Genomic DNA, 19,949 nt, shown 5'->3' with positions numbered 1-19,949 from the left:
AGCGTTGCAGTGAGCAACACTGGTTTGAAACCACAGGTAATTATAATTTCACCCACAAATCGTTTACTTGTAATGTAATGTCATAATAAATCCTACAACGAAAATGTATTTGTGAGGAATGTTTATTTTAACGATTGAAAACAGATGCATCATAGACCACTGTAGTATGTGTTGCCCGGGCAACAGAGGCTAATGTCATGATGCTAATACTTCAGTGACAGTAGACTACTGTTTCCGAAAGTAGATGTACTTCCTTAATAAAATCAGCTCATATTGTACATTACACGTCACAATTGTGTGTCATATCACAATGTAAAATTAGTAAATACTTATCACCCTGGCCTCTTTGCTTGTGGCGTTTCTGCAGCTGCCTTGCAGTAAAGCAGTTAGCTTAGCTATCTCCCAGAAGTTAACGAGCTGCTAAACTAATGTTCTGCTAGAGGTAGTCACGCGAGTTTTCCTGACGTTAGTGACGTAAGTAGCGTCATTGACTGTGGCTAGCAAGTTAGCCACCATTAGCTTCACTTTTCGACACAAAAACTTAATTTCCACTTAAACCATGCATCGGAACGTAAATCCCAATAGAAGCAACTCAATCGCTACCAAGACGAAACTTTTGACACCTAGGTTGTCTATGTAGGCCAAATATTGACTGAGTTTTAGGGGGGCAAAAAGAATAATAAAAATAATAATATATATGTGAGAGAACAAAGGTTGTGCCCTTGCCGAAGGCAAAGCACACCCAATAAATCCTACAACGAAAATGTATTTGTGAGGAATGTTTATGTTAACGATTGAAAACAGATGCATCATAGACCACTGTAGTATGTGTTGCCCGGGCAACAGAGGCTAATGTCATGCTAATGCTTCAGTGAAATAGTAGACTACCGTTTCCAAAAGTAGATGTGGGCCTACTTCCTTAACCCTTGTGCTGCCTTCGGGTCACATGACCCAAAGGTTCATAATGAACCATCATTGTGTTTACCCAATTTTACCCAATACAAAAACAAATAAAAATAATTTTCTTTTAACCTTTGCAATGTGGGGGGTCTGAGACAGCCCAACGGTTAAAAGAAAATGCTTCACTTTGTTTTTGTATGCGGTAAAGTTGTCGCAATACGACGGTGGGTCACAATGACTGATGGGTCAGAATGACCCGAAGATAACACAAGGGTTAATAATATCAGCTAATATTGTACATTACATATCACAATGTAAAATGAGTAAATAGTTATCACCCTGGCCTCTTTGCATGTGGCGTTTCTGCAGCTGCCTTGCAGTAAAGCTATAGTTAGCCTAGCTATCCCCCAAGTTAACAGATGCGAAACGAATGTTCTGCTACAGATAGTCACGCGTGTTTTCGTGACGTAGTGATGCTAGTAACGTCAGTGACTGTGGCTAGCAAATTAGCCACCGTTAGCTTCACTTTTCGCCACAAAAACTTAACTTGAGCCTAAACCATGCAACGGAACATAAATAAAATTACAAGCAACTCAATCACTACCAAGACGAAACTTTTGACACCTAGGTTGTCTATGTAGGCCAAATATTGACGAAGATTTAGGGGTGTGAAGAGAAACAATAATAATAATAATATATATGTGAGAGAACAAAGGTTGTGCCCTTGCCGAAGGCAACGCACACCCAATAATAATAATAATATATATGTGAGAGAACAAAGGTTGTGCCCTTGCCGAAGGCAAAGCACACCCAATAAATATATATGTGAGAAAACAAACGTTGTGCTCTCGCCGAAGGCTTGAGCACACCCAATAATAATAATATATATGTGAGAGAACAAAGGTTGTGCCCTTGCCGAAGGCAAGCACACCCAACTAGACTCAACCATTAAGAACAACTAAAAAACCCACTTGATTTCCCGATTACAAAGGAAGAATTGGTAACAAAGATCCAGTCCCTAAAAGCCAGGCCTATGGTCCCGACCGCATTAGAAATGAAATGCTTAAAAGTAGCTCTCTAGAAATGCAGACAGGAGTACTCAAGTTATTCAATATAATACTAAAATCTGGACACTTTCCTAGGATTTGTAATCAAGGGATTATAATGCCTATTTATAAGAGTGGAGACAAACGTGACCCTAACAACTAGGTATTAGGTATTTTTGTGAGCAGTAATCTGGGGAAGTTATTTTGTAGTATCTTAAACAATAGAATTCTAAACTTACTTAATGAACACAGTACACTGAGCAAATAGTAAATTGTCTTACTTCCAAAATATCGCACCACGGACCACATTTACACCCTATCACTAATTGAAAAAAATGTACACCAAACGAAAAACGGCAAAAACTTTACCTGTTTTGTGGACTTTAGAAAATATTTTGATTCCATTTGGCATGAGGGACTTATTACAGACTTCTTCAATGTGGCATTGGAGGGAAGACATTTGAGATAATTACATCTATGTACTCAGGCAACAAATACTTTCTATGCAATCAAACACATTTTTTATAAAATAACCATCCCAATTAAGATTTGGTGTAAAATATTTGACAGCATCATCAAGCCAATTGCTCTATGTGGAAGTGAGATATGGGGCCCATATCTCACTTCCTAGACTTAGGCCGAATCCCAATACTCTGTCTTCCCTACTCCTTACCCCTTAGTTTTGCGCGTTCCTGTGAGAGTAAGTGGTGTACCAATACTCTTTTTGACTGAGGGATAAGGCTAAGACGAAGGGGTATATACCCCTTAAAACCAAGTGTTTTCGGGAGCTTACTTGAAACCTGGGGGTATGTGAATACTGCGCTACCTGTAACAATGGCGGACAAGGGAGTCAAGACAAGGGAGTCAGGTGGCTGAGCGGTTAAAGAATCGGGCTAGTAATCAGAAGCTCGCTGGTTCGATTCCCGGCCGTGCCAAAAAAATGACGTTGTGTCCCTGGGCGAGGCACTACACCCTACTTGTCTCGGGGAATGTCCCTGTACTTACTGTAAGTCGCTCTGGATAAGAGCGTCTGCTAAATGTAAATGTAGATCATCCAGAGTCCCATAAATGTAATGTTTTCTGCTTAAATAATTGATTTAAAGATTACGACAGTTTTATTTTGTGCTCTACACAGTCCTGTACGTATGTAGTTGCAAGCATGTTCTTAATTGAAACGTTTTTTTAAATCGCTAGTTTACTACGCTAACGCTACATTGCTGATTTGCACGACATCCCGCATTTCTTTGATTAGCCTTGAATGGACTCCATGCATGTCCACAGTTTTAACTAAACTCCATTAGCAAACTATACTGTATGTAACCGTAACCAAGTGGTGTCTCATTTTATAGGGCTATGTAGCCCTTACCCCTCAGTTTCGAGGGCTAAGGCTAGGGGTAAGGGGTAGTGGTGAGACAGAGTATTGTGATTCGGCCTTAGACTTCAGCAATTGGGACAAGCACCCAATAGAGACTCTCCATGTTGATTTCTGTCGAAATATACAACATTTCCAAAGGAAAACTCCCACAAATGCATGTCGTGCAGAATTAGGCCAATTCCCATTGACGTTAAAAATCCAGAAAAGATCATTAAGAATTTACAGTAATTTAAAATCCAGTCCTGAGGAAACCCTTCAATCTAAAGCCCTTGCAGTCCATGAAGTTAACCCAGAGAAGAGCCCCCTGTGCCAGCTGGTTATGAGATTAACAAACCAGTTACTGCCCTTCTCAGTCCATCACCCCTTTACTAACACCAACAGAAACACATTTCTTACTTAAATGTTACAAGCATAAAAATATAAGAGATCAATATCTCCAAAAATGTAACCAGTTAATTAAATATTACACAGAGCTTGATGTAAACGAGAAATTAATGATATCTCTGGGCGAAGGGCCTACAGCAAGTCTTGCCACTAGATATGTATCTCAATGTCACAACAAGGGACAGTGAATCAACCTTGTGTGATTGTTACAACCTTTCTGTATCTTAACATGCACTTATCTGTTACTTTTCTAGTCTCCAACTCACTAGGCTACTGTTATTTTGTCATATTATTATTGTTAGACTCCTTGTTATATGTTATTTGGCTTTGGCAATACTGCTCAACCCGAACTGTCATGCCAATAAAGCATTCTGTACTGAACTGAACTGAGAAGAAAACAAACAGGAAGCCGCCTTTGTGGTTGCATGCTGCCATCTTAGCAACACTTAGCTTGCCTCTGTTTTGATCCTTCCCTTCTTCAGTCTACCTTACTGATAGCAGGATGTCAGCATTGCATAGCCAGCAACATGCCTGGTATCTTCTCCCAGTTTAGACTGCATCGTTGGAGTAATTCTACGTTTACGACCATATCAAACAATCATGTCATGTATACCCCAGTTTGTGTCTGGTCCGGCTCCAGTGTTCTGTTCAGTTCTAGAACCCAGGGGGTGAGCTGTGTCCATAAAAGGTCCTTCCTGTTTAACATTGGGCAAAGTGACTCAGTTTATCGGACACACACTCAACCACACTGTTACATGCAAACACACACACTGTAAAACTGACTAACTGAATAAAGGACTGTATAGGTTGATGGTTCCGGTATGGTGATGCCGCCCTGGTGTGTCTGTAAGAACACCTCTGGAGTCGGAATGCAGTCTTATGGGATTGGGGATATGGGTGGCTAATGTAGGCAGCACAGCAATACACAGGACTCAGGCATATTCAGTGTAACTCAAGGATCTTTATCTTTGTATTTCTGTTTCTGTTTGTGGTCTATCAACAAGGGAATTAAGTACAAATTATACATCAGCATGCATAAACAACATTAACATAAAGGCTTAATATATATATATCTCAGACACACAGCAAATAGGTAACTACAGTAAAACAGTGGTGATTATTATGTAGTTATACTGCCATCTACTGGTCATTTACGTCCGTTTTAGTAATCTAGAAATATAACTGAAATGCCATTAACGTGCATCCTCGCGGTAGGAATAGAATACTCACTCACGCTACAAATAATAATACAAGAAAGCTTACACATATCACACAGGTCTAACGTACTCCCTAACATTAATAACAGTTCAACTAAACTACGTTTAGACTAGCCAGACATACAGCTATCATCTCCACATACTAACAACACTAACATACTAGCTGCTAACTAAACCAAACGTCATTAAAGTACGGAATTCTCGCGTACACTATATAATAGAAAGAAACAGACTTACAGTTCGTCAGTGACGCACAAACATGTCTGACAGGAATGTGAAACAGTAATTACTTTTACTGGTAAACTGAATAGGCATAATGAAACTAACACCGTGCAGTCTCTTGTGGTGTTTTGCCGCGAACTGACCAAATCACGAGATGTGCTGAGGAACAGATCTCTGCGCATGCGCAATTTGCTAACGTCTCTGGCCTTTCTAACACAGCCGCCCCCACATTTGATGTCAAATGTGCTCTTGGAAAAGGCCAGCAGTCATCCAGCTGCAATCATGGTCCACTGGCTTCATCATCAGGGATCTCCGGTAGAACGATGAGACGAACAATGGGCCTGGTGTACACTCTGTCCTTCATCTGTACCTCCGCTGTCCTCACATGGTTATCGGGACCTGGAAACACTTTCACCACCTTTCCGATCTGCCAGAGAGACCGGGGTAACTGAGGATCCACCATCATGACCACGGATCCAACTGTGAGGTCAGGAGCAGGAGTTTTCCATTTACCTCTCATCTGCTGGCCAGGTAAGTAATGCTTCACGAAAGCAGTCCAGAACCTGTCTGCAAGCACCTGAGAATGTCTCCACCTCCGACGTCCAAGGAGCTCTGATTGTGGGTAAACCACTTGAGGCAGGGAGCTGTCAGGCCGCCCCATCAACAAGTAATTAGGTGTAACTGGATCTAAATCGGCAACATTGGCTGAAACATAGCCGAGGGGTTTGGAATTGAGTATGGACTCAATTTCAATGAGGACAGTCCTGAGAACCTCTTCACTCACAGTCTGGGAGCCAAGGGTGGGGTGTAAGGCAGCCTTAACTGAGCGGATTTCTCGCTCCCATGCACCACCAAAGTGGGGAGCAGCAGGAGGATTAAAATGGAATGATATCTGCTGAGGAGCCAGCTGCCGCTGGAGGTCAGGTCCTAAGTTGGTAAAGGCCTCCTTCAACTCCTTCTCACCCCCACGGAAGTTGGTTCCCTGATCTGAGTATAACTCTGCTGGTTTGCCTCGACGAGCTATAAACCTCCGAAGAGCCATCAAGAAGGAGTCAAGGTCGATGGATGACAACACCTCCAAGTGTACAGCTCTTGTGGTGAGACACTTAAAGATTATACCCCACCTCTTTTCTGTCCTTCGGCCCAACTTGACCAGGAGGGGCCCAAAGCAATCAATGCCACAGGAATAAAACGCTGGTTTAAACAATCTGAGCCGGGGCGTTGGCAGGTCAGCCATCTTCTGGCCTGCTGGTTTGGATCTCCATCGGCAACACTCAACGCATCCGCGCTGGTGACGCTTAACTGCCTCTCGGCCTCTTAGGATCCACACCAAGCGCCTCAATTCTGCAAATACTCGTTCAGGTCCAGGGTGGCACAACTTGGCATCGTACTCCTGGATGAGCAACCTTGTGGAAGGGTGACTAGGGTCAAGTACGATAGGGTGGACAGCTGCTGGATCGAGTCCCTCCACTCTACGAAGCCTTCCTCCCACTCTAATGACTTGATGGGTTGTGTCAAACTCAGGTGAAAGGCAAAGGAGATGGCTACTGGATGCCACAGGTTTACCTGCCTTGATTTGTTCGTAATCCTCTGCAAAGCTCTCTTGCTGAACATTCCTGAATGCCAGCATCTCTGCAGCCTGATATGTACTAGCAGGCGGTTGTCCAGACAGGCTAGCCGCCCCATGAAGCTCCTGAGCAAGAGAATCCACCAGTTCCTTCCAGGTCTTAAAGCTAGGCCTATCTGTTCCCTGTGGGTTGGAGGTCGTACTTAGCCCACAGAAGGCGAAACGCTTGAGTTCAGTGGTGTCCTCTAACACAGAGTGGTTCGGTGGATGAAGGATTGGCCACTCTTCAGGAGATGACTGTAAGAATTCTGGTCCTTGACACCATCTGTTAGGCCTCACAAGCTCTTGCAGGGTTTTACCTCTAGTGAGGTCATCTGCCGGATTCCTAGAAGAATCAACGTATCTCCAGGCCTGGAGGTCAGTGAGCTCTTGTATTTCTGCTACCCTGGTGCCTACAAATACTTTAAAGCGACATGACTCAGAATGTAGCCATGTAAGGACTGTGGTTGAATCACTCCAAAGCACCAGGTGGCGGATCTCAAAGGTGAGCTCATTCTTTAGCAGCTTTGCTAACTGAGCTCCAGTTACTGCTGCACAGAGCTCCAGCCGGGGTATGGAAAGTAGTTTCCGAGGCGCAACCCTGGAGCGTGCAAGGAGGTAGGCCACATGAATCTTTCCGTTGGCATCTTCGGACCGCAGGTAGGCGACTGATCCGTAAGCCCTTTCAGAAGCATCACAAAAGATGTGTACGTCTCTCTTGGTGTCTGGATGATCCATGTCAGCTGAGGTGTAACATCTAGGCAACTGTATCTGAGGCAGGTATGCAAGCTCAGTTTCCCAGGTACGCCAGGCTGTCAGAAGCTCTTCAGGGAGATTGGGGTCATCCCAGTCCCTCTGCTTCTCCCACAGCCGCTGGACCAGTACCTTTGCCCGTGTGGTGTAAGGAAGGATAAACCCAAGAGGGTCATACTGACTAGCTAACACACGGTAGATGTTGCGCATGGTGATATCTTGATAGGTGACTGGTCTGTGCTTGTAACTGAAGGTGTCAGCATCACATTGCCAGCTAAGCCCTAGCGTTGACTCATGTGCTTCTGTCTTGTCATGGGCCAGCCACAGCTCCAACTTATCTGATCTGGCATCTGCAGGCAAGTGACTGATGACTTCAGCCCAGTTACTGGCCCACTGGCGGATTTCAAAGCCTCCGGAGGACAAGAGGCCTCTTAGACTGTCGATCAACTGCCTTGCTTCCCTGGTAGACGGCAAACTCTGTAAACAGTTGTCTACATAGAAACCCCTCTCTATGGAAAGCCGCTCTTCACTATTGGGCCCGCTGTGGTTGAACACATGTCGCTGCAGTGCGTAGGTAGCACAACATGGGCTGCATGTGGTCCCGAACGGGAGTACTTGCCATTCATACACCTGCGGTGTTTCTTCCCTCCGCATGCTGCGCCAAAGGAAACGAAGAAGTGGCTTGTCTTCAGGCAGTAACAGCACCTGGTGAAACATGCCCTTGATGTCATCGCTAATGCCGACACTGTACTCTCTGAACCGCAGAAGGACTCCTAGTAGGGAGGGGCTCAATGTAGGACCAGGCAGGAGAGAATCATTAAGGCTGAGGCCTTTGTACTGAAAGGAGCAATCGAACACAATCCGTCTCTTACCGTTATGTTGAACCATGTGGTGGGGGATGTACCAGCTCTCACCACCTGCTTGTGCCTCTTGCATCGGTAACCTTCTTACAGTACCAGCCACTTCTAACTTCTCTATTTCTGCTTCATAAGCAGCTGAACTCTCTGGGTCCTTTAGTAGGCGTTTCTCTGAGCCTCTGAGCCGTGGCATCGCAGCCTCCATGGGAGCATGGAAGACAGGGAAGTTCTTCTTACGGAGCAATGGGGTGGCATATCTGAGAACGCCGTTGATCTCAACTCTGGTGGTCTTTGAATCCAGTAGATCGATGACTTGTTGGTCTTCTCTTGAGCGAGTCACCTGCTTCTCACCTCTAAGTGGCAAAACGTCTAGTTGCCAAAGCTTCTCCACATTCCTCTGCAGCTCAACTTCCAAGGGACTTAGTGAAGTGAACAAACACTGCTGGGGCGATACTTGCAACTCTGTTAGCCTAGCTGGACCCTGGAGGGTCCAACCAAGCCTGGTCTTAATGGCTGCAGGGCCACCTGGGGCTCCTAGACGAACTCGTTCGACAGGGGTTATCAGGTGAGGGTGGTCTGCCCCAATGAGCAGCATCGGGCTTACTCTGTCAAAGGACTGCAGGGGAATGTCCTGGAGGTGCCTGAACTTCGACTTGAGGGTAGCCACAGGATACGTGTGATCAGCAAGGCTGAGGCGTTTGGCAGTGAAAGCATCATCAATCACAAATGCTTTGCTAGGCTGGGTGATGGAGGAGATTTTGAAGGTGACAGACATGCCACTCAATGTTTGCACATCTTGGCGAATGGTCCGCAAGGCTAAACTTTCTGAGGGCCCTCGAAGTCCTAGTTTCTGTGCAGCTGCAGGCAGAAGCATTGTGCGTTCTGATCCATCATCTAAGACTGCATAGGTGTCGAGTGTCTTGCTCCCATGCTGAATGAGGACTCGAACGACTTTCAGGAGGACTCGGCTACACTCTGATGGTCTGTCTAGGTACAGAGTCTCTGTAGCAGAGCTTACAAGGCAGGACCCTTCTCTGGTAGGCTTGACATTGACATCATGCAGGATCAGGAGATGTCTACCTTGACACTTACTGCAGGGCTTCTTCAGGTTACACTCGGCTGCCTGATGCGATCTCCCACAACGCCAGCAGCGCCGATTGGTCTTTATCCACTGTATGATCTGGTCTTTATCAAACGACTTAAAGCGATCACACTGGCTCAAGAAGTGCTCTTCACTCTCACAATATGGGCAGTGAGCTTGCCATGTTTTCTTCTTGCCTGTGCTATCTGGTTTCTTTGCTGCTGGCTCTGCTGAATGCTTGGTAGAGGTGTCATCAGCACCATGAAGCACCGTAGCTGGACGAGAAGATCTAGAATCATGCTTCTGCTCCTTCTTCCTGTCTGGCTTGGAGTCTCTGATACTAGCTTGGCCTTCGCTGTCCTGGCACCATGCTTCATATTGCAGCCATTCAGAGAAATCTACCAGGTTGTACCCTGTTCCACATCGTCTAAACATGCATCTACGGAATTCTGATCGCAGGTCCGAGGGGAGTTTGCTCAAGAGCCGTTCCACGTGCGACCCACACCTGAGCTCCACTTCACCTTCATGCCCAAGGGTCTGCAGCATCCCCTGCAGGGCACACACTTGTAGGGCAAATCTCTGGAAAGCTTGTGAGTCTCCCTGCCGTATGTCTGGAGCATTCATGACGGTGGCTATCTTCTTCATAGCTAGCTTCTGAGGTTGACCAAACTTATCTGTTAAGGCAGCCATGGTGTCTGAATAGGGTGTAGGTGAATTCAGATAGGCATCAGCCACAAGACGAGCCTCGTCTAGCTTAAGATGGTCCAGAAGAACCTGATAGCGGAACAGTTCTGTGGCATCAGGAGGTAGGAGGTTTTCTAGTGCAATCTTGAGACGGGTGAACTCACTCGGATCTCTGTTAGAGAAGTTTGGTATGGTTGGAATCGGACCTCGATAGGTTCTCTCTCTGAGAAAGGCTGGTGGCTGCTGTGCAGGTGCACCGTATGCAGTTCTACTTGCATCATACTGAGGATGAGGATGTAATGGCATATATGCCTGTGTGTGATTGGCTGACCGCAGAGGCACTGAAGTGGTTGCTTGTGGGTTCCGGCTGAAACCAGACTGCTGTGGGTACACACTGCCGTAAGGCTGACTGTCAGAGGCAGGTGCATTGTGATAGTCTCTTCCAAGAGACTGCTGTGTAGGTAACTGACTGTAGTGGAAGTGCTCACCTGGATGTGGAGTAGGCGGGTAGGGGTTCCTAGGCATAGCTGATCTTGCTTGGTCTTTAATGCTTTGTAGCTCACTCATCATCCTGTTCAGGGAGTCCATCAGGATCTGGTCTCTCATGTCTGCGGGCTGCGCAGCTGCAGGATGATCGTAGGCTCTATGTGCTACCTCTGGAATCACATCTCTGCGATGATCATACGATTGCGGCATGTAGGGCTGAGGTGCAGAGTAATGCCTGTGAAAAGGCGTACTACCACTCTGAGGAGGTTGTTGAAACACAGGCTTTGAAGGAGGAAACATGTAAGATTGCCGAGGAGGAGCTTGAGCGGTGACCAAGGGAAGCTGACTGAGGGAAGGAGCACCATCAATATGAGGACTCTGTGCAGACTGCTCATAAGGTGAAAACCCCATAGGTCTGCTATGATGCACTGCTTGTGCCCTTGGAGGTTCAGGGACCTCCCAAGGCCTATGTAAGGGTGAAGAAAACTGTTGTACCATCCCTGGTGGCGCTGTCATCTTGGACTCAGCACGGACCAGGCGCTGCTGGTAACTGTGATCTGCAGGTGCTTCATGGATATTCCACTCATCCAGTGTTACGTAATCTGCATGCTGGCTAAGAGGGCTGGCGGAGCGAGATGAACGTGGTGTCCTCCTCGTTGCTCCTTCCAGAGTCATGCTGTGATGCCTGTCTTCTAGCCCCTGTGTATACTGTGCTGCCTTGGGTTCCTGATACTGCACTGTCTGCCGTCGGCCCATGCATTCAACATCATCCTCTCTGAGGTAGGCATGCGGATGAGACCATTGCTTAGGGCGTGTAGAAGCCATTGGAGGTTCCCCAAGAGGTAAAGGATACTGCATTCCGAAGGCTTAGGAATCCAAAGAAGCACCACTCAATCCGGCTCGAAGGACCAATGTAAAACTGACTAACTGAATAAAGGACTGTATAGGTTGATGGTTCCGGTATGGTGATGCCGCCCTGGTGTGTCTGTAAGAACACCTCTGGAGTCGGAATGCAGTCTTATGGGATTGGGGATATGGGTGGCTAATGTAGGCAGCACAGCAATACACAGGACTCAGGCATATTCAGTGTAACTCAAGGATCTTTATCTTTGTATTTCTGTTTCTGTTTGTGGTCTATCAACAAGGGAATTAAGTACAAATTATACATCAGCATGCATAAACAACATTAACATAAAGGCTTAATATATATATATCTCAGACACACAGCAAATAGGTAACTACAGTAAAACAGTGGTGATTATTATGTAGTTATACTGCCATCTACTGGTCATTTACGTCCGTTTTAGTAATCTAGAAATATAACTGAAATGCCATTAACGTGCATCCTCGCGGTAGGAATAGAATACTCACTCACGCTACAAATAATAATACAAGAAAGCTTACACATATCACACAGGTCTAACGTACTCCCTAACATTAATAACAGTTCAACTAAACTACGTTTAGACTAGCCAGACATACAGCTATCATCTCCACATACTAACAACACTAACATACTAGCTGCTAACTAAACCAAACGTCATTAAAGTACGGAATTCTCGCGTACACTATATAATAGAAAGAAACAGACTTACAGTTCGTCAGTGACGCACAAACATGTCTGACAGGAATGTGAAACAGTAATTACTTTTACTGGTAAACTGAATAGGCATAATGAAACTAACACCGTGCAGTCTCTTGTGGTGTTTTGCCGCGAACTGACCAAATCACGAGATGTGCTGAGGAACAGATCTCTGCGCATGCGCAATTTGCTAACGTCTCTGGCCTTTCTAACACACACAAACTCTGCTTTACTCATTGGTGCTGAAACAAAGCTTGGCTTTGTTTAGTTCTGGTGTCTACAATGTTCATGTATTACTGGCACTACATGGGTTGGACCAGAACACAAGTGTTGCCTGGGGCTTACACACACACACACACACACACTCACACACACACGGGACACACTCTTCCTAGTTAACGCTAGACATAAACGATGTGGGCAGGATGTTACAAATCCAACTAGGCGCTGTGTGCACGTGGGAGAAAGTGCATTATGTGTGTGTGCATTCTTGTGTGTGTGTCTGGATGTCTGCTAGATGACTTCTTGAGGTTATAAATATCAAAGACTTTTAAAAAGACTTTTATTCATCCAGTTGTACCAACCATGAACAATGAACCATTGTGTAGGCCCTTTCACCCTCCCTGTGTCCCTTTACAATTTGATATGCAGGTTCAGTTTGTGTGTGTGTGAGTGTGTGAGTGAGTGTGGTCATGGGTGTGTGTTGATGGGAACCTTGTCTCCAACCTGCAAGATAATGTGTGTTCCCTGGGATCTCTGACAGAGTTGATCGGAGTATTCAATTATGACTCTCAGTAGATGGTAACCTGAGCATGGTACAAGCTTAGCAAAGGGATGATAAATCCACTGAAGGCTGCCCTCTTCTAATAGGGTTCTTCATCATGCTAATGAGCTATAATCTCTCATTAATCACACTGTGACAATTATTCGAAATTGAGAATGAGTTCTTGAGTTCTTGTTATTTGATCCTTTGAGTTTCTCTTGCACTTTTCACTTTCATGATTGAACTGTATGTGTGTGTGTGTGTGGGGGGGGGGGCATGTGTGTGCGTGGGAATGTATTTATGTGTTTGTGTGTGTGGGCATTTGTGTGTGTGCAGTAGTAAACCAGGAGGGCCAGCCCCTGATGGAGGGGAAGCTAAAGGAGAAGCAGGTACGCTGGAAGTTCATCAAGCGCTGGAAGACCCGCTACTTCACACTGGCAGGAAACCAGTTGCTCTTCAGGAAGAACAAGTCGGTACGTACCTGGCCGTCTTCTCTCTCTTTCCCTGTCTTCATCTTTTTCTCTTTCTGTCTCTGTGTTTTATGTCACTCTTTCAATCACTCATAGCACACACATACAATCAGATGGCAATCCAGCAAACTGCTGTCAACTTACTGTGCTCTGTGTTTTGGACATCACTCTGTTTTCAGCTGAGTGATGATGAAGTTGTGGAGCCCCTGTCATGTGACAAAGCCTTAAGCCTCTCAGCAGAACCCTCTGGAGCTGAGCGCAATAATGTTGGCTCCTGAATACTACCCTTGGGGACGCCCCGGGCCAGAGAATCACTCTGAATTCTGGCTCAGTCTTCATGAGTAATTTCTGCCATATAGCACTAAAGATAAGAATCCAAACAAACAGGGGAAGATAGCGTTTGTGTGTGTTTATGGATGTAGCGGGGTTTTCACGGTTAAGATTAGCAATACTTAATTTATAATAAAGTATGTAGTTCTTGGGGGCACCACCTCTTATTTGTTAAAGGGACAGAGGAAACCTTATTGAACCTTATTGAATAATAGCCTTCGTAATAATCAGTCTAATCTTTAGTGAATTCTATGAAAGTAGGGCAGATCAGATAACGTGAGAGATACGCGAGTATTATACACAATGATTTATTTAGGAAAATGAAATTATAATGAACAAATACCAGATAAGTTATAGGTTAGTTTGGCTAGAGTAGTACAGTAGGCCTAGATTCTAATGAGAGCGAGCTACACAATGGCTGTGTACGTTTAGTCATTTAGCAGACGCTCTTATCCAGAGCGAGTGTAGAGCGCGTGTGAAGGGGGAAGGGAGAGAAAGTGAGAGAGAGGTAGAGAGGAAGAGGTAGGCCTCTATAGTAACAATGGACGATCAATGGCAACTGACCTAACGATGGTTAGGTTAAATCATTTGTAAAATACAATCAAACAATTAAATCACAACATGCCAATATGTCACAAGTAAGAAATATTGCAAATCGCAGTTACTTTTGTCGGTTTGATGAAAGGAGTCAATGGTTCGTTGTGTCCAGCGAATAGAAAGCGGAATCTCTTGTCAAAGTTCCGGGAGCTCAGTGAATTTGCAAGTTAAGAGGAAAGTCAGAAATGACGCGTTCACTTCAGTTATTCCTACTGACAAGCGGGGGTGATTGTACGTTGGGGGGGTTTATACTCCCCAAGGAAAGAGGGGTATCCTTGTAAAGGTGAATTCCTGATTGGTCAGTTACTCCCCACCTGGGCGTCATCCTGAGATATGCCTAGAGGTGTGAAGTGGCTGCTAGCTTTGAGTTCCGTTATTTCAAATGTCCATGGAATGCTTAAACTTCAGAATATAACAATACAACATTCATAAATGGTTTTGTTAGTATGACACAATTATTTTGATATCAAGATTGACTGACTTAACTATACCTGAAGGGAAGTTATAATTAAACATCAATAAACAACGTTCTAAGTAAATGAGAAAAGCACACATTATAGCACACCGACTACTGTCATTGAAATAGTGTCCATGAGCCATGTAGTCCTTGAGAATATGTTTGTAAATCCACAAAAGAAAGTTCTTCCTGACAAATCCTTTGTCTGATTCAGAGGCCACATGGCCTCTGTTTCTGACCCCATGCTGGGCCAGAAGCTTTGAAGCTTCTCCTCTGGGAGATAAGGACAAAAGGGGGAAGACCCTTTCCTTGTCAGGGGTAGGAGAAGGTGTGATGGTACCGTGCTTTGTCTGTTGACTGTGCTACATGGAATATATGTGTTCTAATGAGAGAACTTCACACCGCTCCAACTTAGCCCTGTTTTAGGGTGTCTTACTTTGAGGCCAGAGTAAGTGTGAAGTCATTTGACTTCACGGCATAAAGAATTATTGTGCAAAGAAGTTGCATAATCAAAACCATTGAGCGTCACTTAGTCATCGGGAAGTCCAATGCCAAACAAAGCAAAGTCTTGAACTTTTTTTTTTTTTGCGAATGTTTATTTTTTATTTTGTATACTTTAGCCATAAGGTAAGTAGATCTGCTTTGCTGCTTGTCTATTTATTGTGTTGTTTTGTGTATGTGTGTGTGAGTGGCTTTGTGTATGTGTGTACATGCCTGTACTGTTTAGTGACTGTCATACCTATTTTGAAACTATGAGATGATCAAATTATATTTAGAGGAGATTAAATGAGAAATCAGACAGTACTTTGTTTTTGATGTAGATACAAAGGGAGACAGACGAGGGAGAAAGGAGAGATCTTCTAAGGGATTCCATGTTTCTCAGACTCATCATTTCCTTATGTTAAGGTCCTCTGTCTTTGAGGAACACATACAAATGGGAAAATAGTTTTAGATGCTTGACAGAACCAGTGGAATCTTGTTCTCTTGCTCAACACACAACTTTTTAAACCCAGTCTCTCCTTCAACCAATGGAAGCAGCTCCTTCTTGTCTCTTCCTAGCTCAGTCGAGGGATTCCTGGAGCTGTGTGGTTGTATTGTGCATCCATTCATGTGTCCGGTTATCTGTTTTATAGACCATAGCCATATCCTTTGGTCTACCAGGCCTAAAGAGATTAATTCACATTCTTATCCTGGTATAGGTCACACTGGCAAACTGTGCATGTGTGGGTTAGAGATTTGTTCATTATGCTCACAGGATTAGAATATAATTTGTGTTTCCCCTCGCATAAGCACCAGGACAATGAAACCCTCTCCTCCCTCTCTCCATCCATGTCCCACTCCAACCAGAACTTGGCCAAATACACAAATCACAAATACCGTGCTGGCCTTTTGTTTCCCTCTAGCAACGAGGTTGGAATTCTATCAAAAGCTTAGTTTGTCCCTGAAATGTATGACATCAATCAAAAAGGTTAGTTTCAACATACTCAAAGCAGATCCTGTGCCAATGGCAATGATACATTCAACCTGCCTCATGGAGCACAGCGCTCTGCATGTGTGTGTGTCTTACATGTTGAGATCATATGTTTACCTCCATATCTCTCCATTTGAAACTGAACTGATACACACTCTCTGCTCTTCCAGAAGTATGAGCTGGACGACAGCCCTATTGAGCTGAGCAAGGTGCAGAGTGTCAAGGTGGGCCTCCACAAACACCAGGGGGAAACATGAACATCACAGAACTGAATCCACTAACTTTGAGACTGAATCTACTACTAGGACACACACTTTGGGATTAAAAAAGCATCTTAGTAGGACCATTTGGTGATGTGGATATTGTTAAAAGTGAAAATAGTATTTGCAGATTTGTGTGTGTGTTTAGGTGGTGGTTAAGAAGCGGCGTGATTGCGGTCTGCCACGGGCATTTGAGATCTTCACAGACAATAAGACGTATGTGCTGAAAGCCCGGGACGAGAAGCACGCTGAGGAGTGGCTGCAGTGCATCAACGTGGCTGTGGCCCAGGCCAGAGAGAGAGAGAACCGCGAGGCTACCACCTACCTGTGAGGAGGACCTATTACCGACAGACGGACAGATACACAGGCAGACAGACCAGTAGACTACAAATCAGACAGACAGCTATATCTATCAGATTATATATACAGACACAACAGGACTTGGCTTTCTTTAAATCTTTCGGAAAATCCAGAGTAAAAAAGTTTTTCACTTACTGTGACCTACATGTCTTACAAGCATGGAGCTTACTGTCCTCTGACACAGTGACCATGTCCTGCCACACAGAGCCGTCTGCAATGATGTCACAGCAATAATAGAACATGACAAAAACAGCAACATAAACCAGATCCAGTCCTACTATGATTAGCCCTAGGCATACCTTTCAGATCATAAACCTGAACAGGCTCGGTTCTAGCCCACTTTACTATGGGGGGCAATTAGACATTTTGGGGGTCTCCCCTGGATAATTAAAAAAAACATTTTAGCAGTTTAAAGCTTCAATTTGGTGCGTGCAATCTGAGATAAACTTTGATTCGCTAAAACCAGTGAGGTGAAGCTAGCGAACCTGACACGAGTGCCGCTATGCTGCAGCTGTGTGTTTAGCCAGATTTGATACGGAAACAAATTGCAACTCACGTGCAACAGCCTACAATCCAACAACACTAACCGCTCCTCTCCCAAAAAGCAAAGCAAAACAAGAACAAAAGTAGGAATGCAAATGGTTTTCAAAACTAACTAGAAAGGTACATTTCCTGAAGAAAATGTGTGTGTTTGCTGAAAGCAGTTACATTTTTACATTTTAGTCATTTAGCAGACACTCTTATCCAGAGCGACTTACAGTAAGTACAGGGACATTCCCCCGAGGCAAGTAGGGTGAAGTGCCTTGCCCAAGGACACAACGTCAGTTGACATGACCGGGAATCGAACTGGCAACCTTCGGATTACTAGCCCGATTCCCTCACCGCTCAGCCACCTGACTCAGTTGAAAGATTGTTTTGATGGCTTGAATAGTGAAGAAGGTTTTACAAAAATTTTAAAAGAGGTATGTGCTTTAAAAACAAAATGGTGAGAAAAAGTGTTAAAAGTATATCTGTCATTGTTATGCATTGCGATATTTTCTTACTGTTGAAAATTGAGAAAAAACAGTGATGAAAAGAGTATCTTATTGACTTTCATAAATTTTTAAGCGTTAAAAGTATGAAAGAATGAAAGACTGAGAAACAGAAAAAAGTTTGAAGTTAGAAAAATGAGCAAATATAGTGATGAAGAGTATATTGCATAACAGTTATCAATATCATAGCAGACAAAAGTATGTCAGCAGTATGAAGGTGAAAAAAAGTGTTGCTTTGAAACCAAAATGGTGAGACAGTGTTAAAAGAATATCTGTCATTGTTATGCATTGCAATATTTTCTCACGGTTGAAAAAGGAGAAAAAAGTGATGAAAAGGGTATCTTATTTAATTTCATAAATGTTAAAGCGTTATGTTAGAGCCATTTTATATTTTATTTCATTCTAAACCTTTTACCTTTTTAAACCCTCAGTATTATTTAGACTTGTACACTTCTTATTTAAGATTCTTATATGTTTAATGTGTGCACCTTCCTGCCACAGTAAATTCCTTGTCTGTGTGATGTTTCTTGGCGAATAAAACCCATTCTGAAAAGTATTAATAATTGAAAGATGTAGAAACAGAAAAAAGTTTGAACAGTGGAACAGTGAAGAGCGTTGGCCAATCGGATTGGTTCCTTGTTTCTTGTAACGTAGCAACTGTTGGTCATTGTCAACATTTCTAACCTAGAATCTAGGTTTTAGGTTCAAGATGAAGGAGAAACTAATCATGTGTGCCTGCACAACCAGTCCTGTTCAGACACTTAATTTAAAGATGACATCAAAATAATAATCCATAGTGCAGGGTTGCCGATGTTGTCGTTGTCCCTGGTGAGTTTTTTAAATTCAATCTCGTCACATTATGTGACTTTGTTGTGCAACTGGAAAAGCTAGCTACTCTAACTCAGAATGCTGCTGCTGCAAAAAAGCAGAACTATTGTGGGTGGTAAATAAGATCATGCTACATCTAGCCAGCGGATCATTTCTTGCAAGTGTGTCAAAGTGGTATTTTTACAGACTGTATTAACACAGTAGGCGTGAATAATGCATGCATCGTCATTGTCGTCCATCTTTAGCCGAAGAAGCTAGAGGATGCAATGGGAGATGTCCTACAGTAAGGTAGATACTGCTTCAAATTGAAAACGGAGACGATCTTTTGATTAAAGACAAGTTCCTTAACCTCTGTTGTCAATATCGCCGATAAAAAGTAAATACTGTTACGAAGCATTTGTTTGTAGGTAACGAACGATAGACGTAGCTAGTTTCGCCGTTCTATGGCAGCTAGTACAGTACTGTATGATGACAGTCGTAGCTAGAGTTGTAAGCACTCGTCACTAGAATGACCAGAACTTTAAAACAAAAGATCATATTTCAAATCTGTCTGCTGTTCTACATTGCCCACACAATTTATGTATATATATCAACTCTAACATGGCCTGTATCTTGTATTGAAAGTGCTCGAAAATTAGCTCGTCTAATGTATGGTGGACTGAGAAAACATATTTGTCAAAGCAGAGCGAGCGGATGTCGTGGGAGAATTCCTAATGTGTTAGATTTACTGCTTCAAAAAACGGAGAAGATATTTAGAGTAAAGACAAGTTTCTTAACCCTTGTGTTATCTTCGGGTCGTTCTGACCCATCAGTCATTGTGACCCACCGTCGTATTGCGACAACTTTACCGCATACAAAAACAAAGTGAAGCATTTTCTTTTAACCGTTGGGCTGTCTGAGACCCCCCACATTGCGAAGGTTAAAAGAAAATTATTTTTATTTGTTTTTGTATTGGGTAAAATTGGGTAAACACAACGATGGTTCGTTATGAACCTTTGGGTCATGTGACCCGAAGGCAGCACGAGGGTTAACGTCTGTGTTCAATATCGTCAACTAAAAGTAAAAACTTTTCAGTTACGAAGCTTTTGTTCGTAGTAATGCCAGCTGCAGTAAACCTTTCGTGACCCCGGTTTAACTGTTCGTGACAGTCGGCTATGACAGTGTTGAGCCTCGATTTTTGCAGATTTCT

At 43.8% G+C, this 19,949-nt stretch overlaps 1 protein-coding gene across 1 annotated transcript in view; it reads left to right on the top strand.

The window, feature by feature from the left end:
- veph1 (ventricular zone expressed PH domain-containing 1) overlaps window positions 1-16,872 on the top strand; it is a 287,496-nt gene extending 270,624 nt beyond the window's left edge. Inside the window, exons 11-13 of the mRNA XM_062473404.1 lie at window positions 13,293-13,429; window positions 16,452-16,505; window positions 16,690-16,872. Coding sequence (XP_062329388.1) covers window positions 13,293-13,429; window positions 16,452-16,505; window positions 16,690-16,872 — 374 coding nt within the window. The remainder of the gene's footprint in view (window positions 1-13,292; window positions 13,430-16,451; window positions 16,506-16,689) is intronic.
- The last annotated feature ends 3,077 nt before the right edge of the window (window positions 16,873-19,949 follow it).

Source organism: Osmerus eperlanus, chromosome 11, assembly GCF_963692335.1.
Source record: "Osmerus eperlanus chromosome 11, fOsmEpe2.1, whole genome shotgun sequence".
Classification (NCBI taxonomy): Eukaryota; Metazoa; Chordata; class Actinopteri; order Osmeriformes; family Osmeridae; genus Osmerus; species Osmerus eperlanus.
Note: the sequence above shows the minus strand (reverse complement) of the source record. Positions and strands in the feature narration are given on the sequence as shown.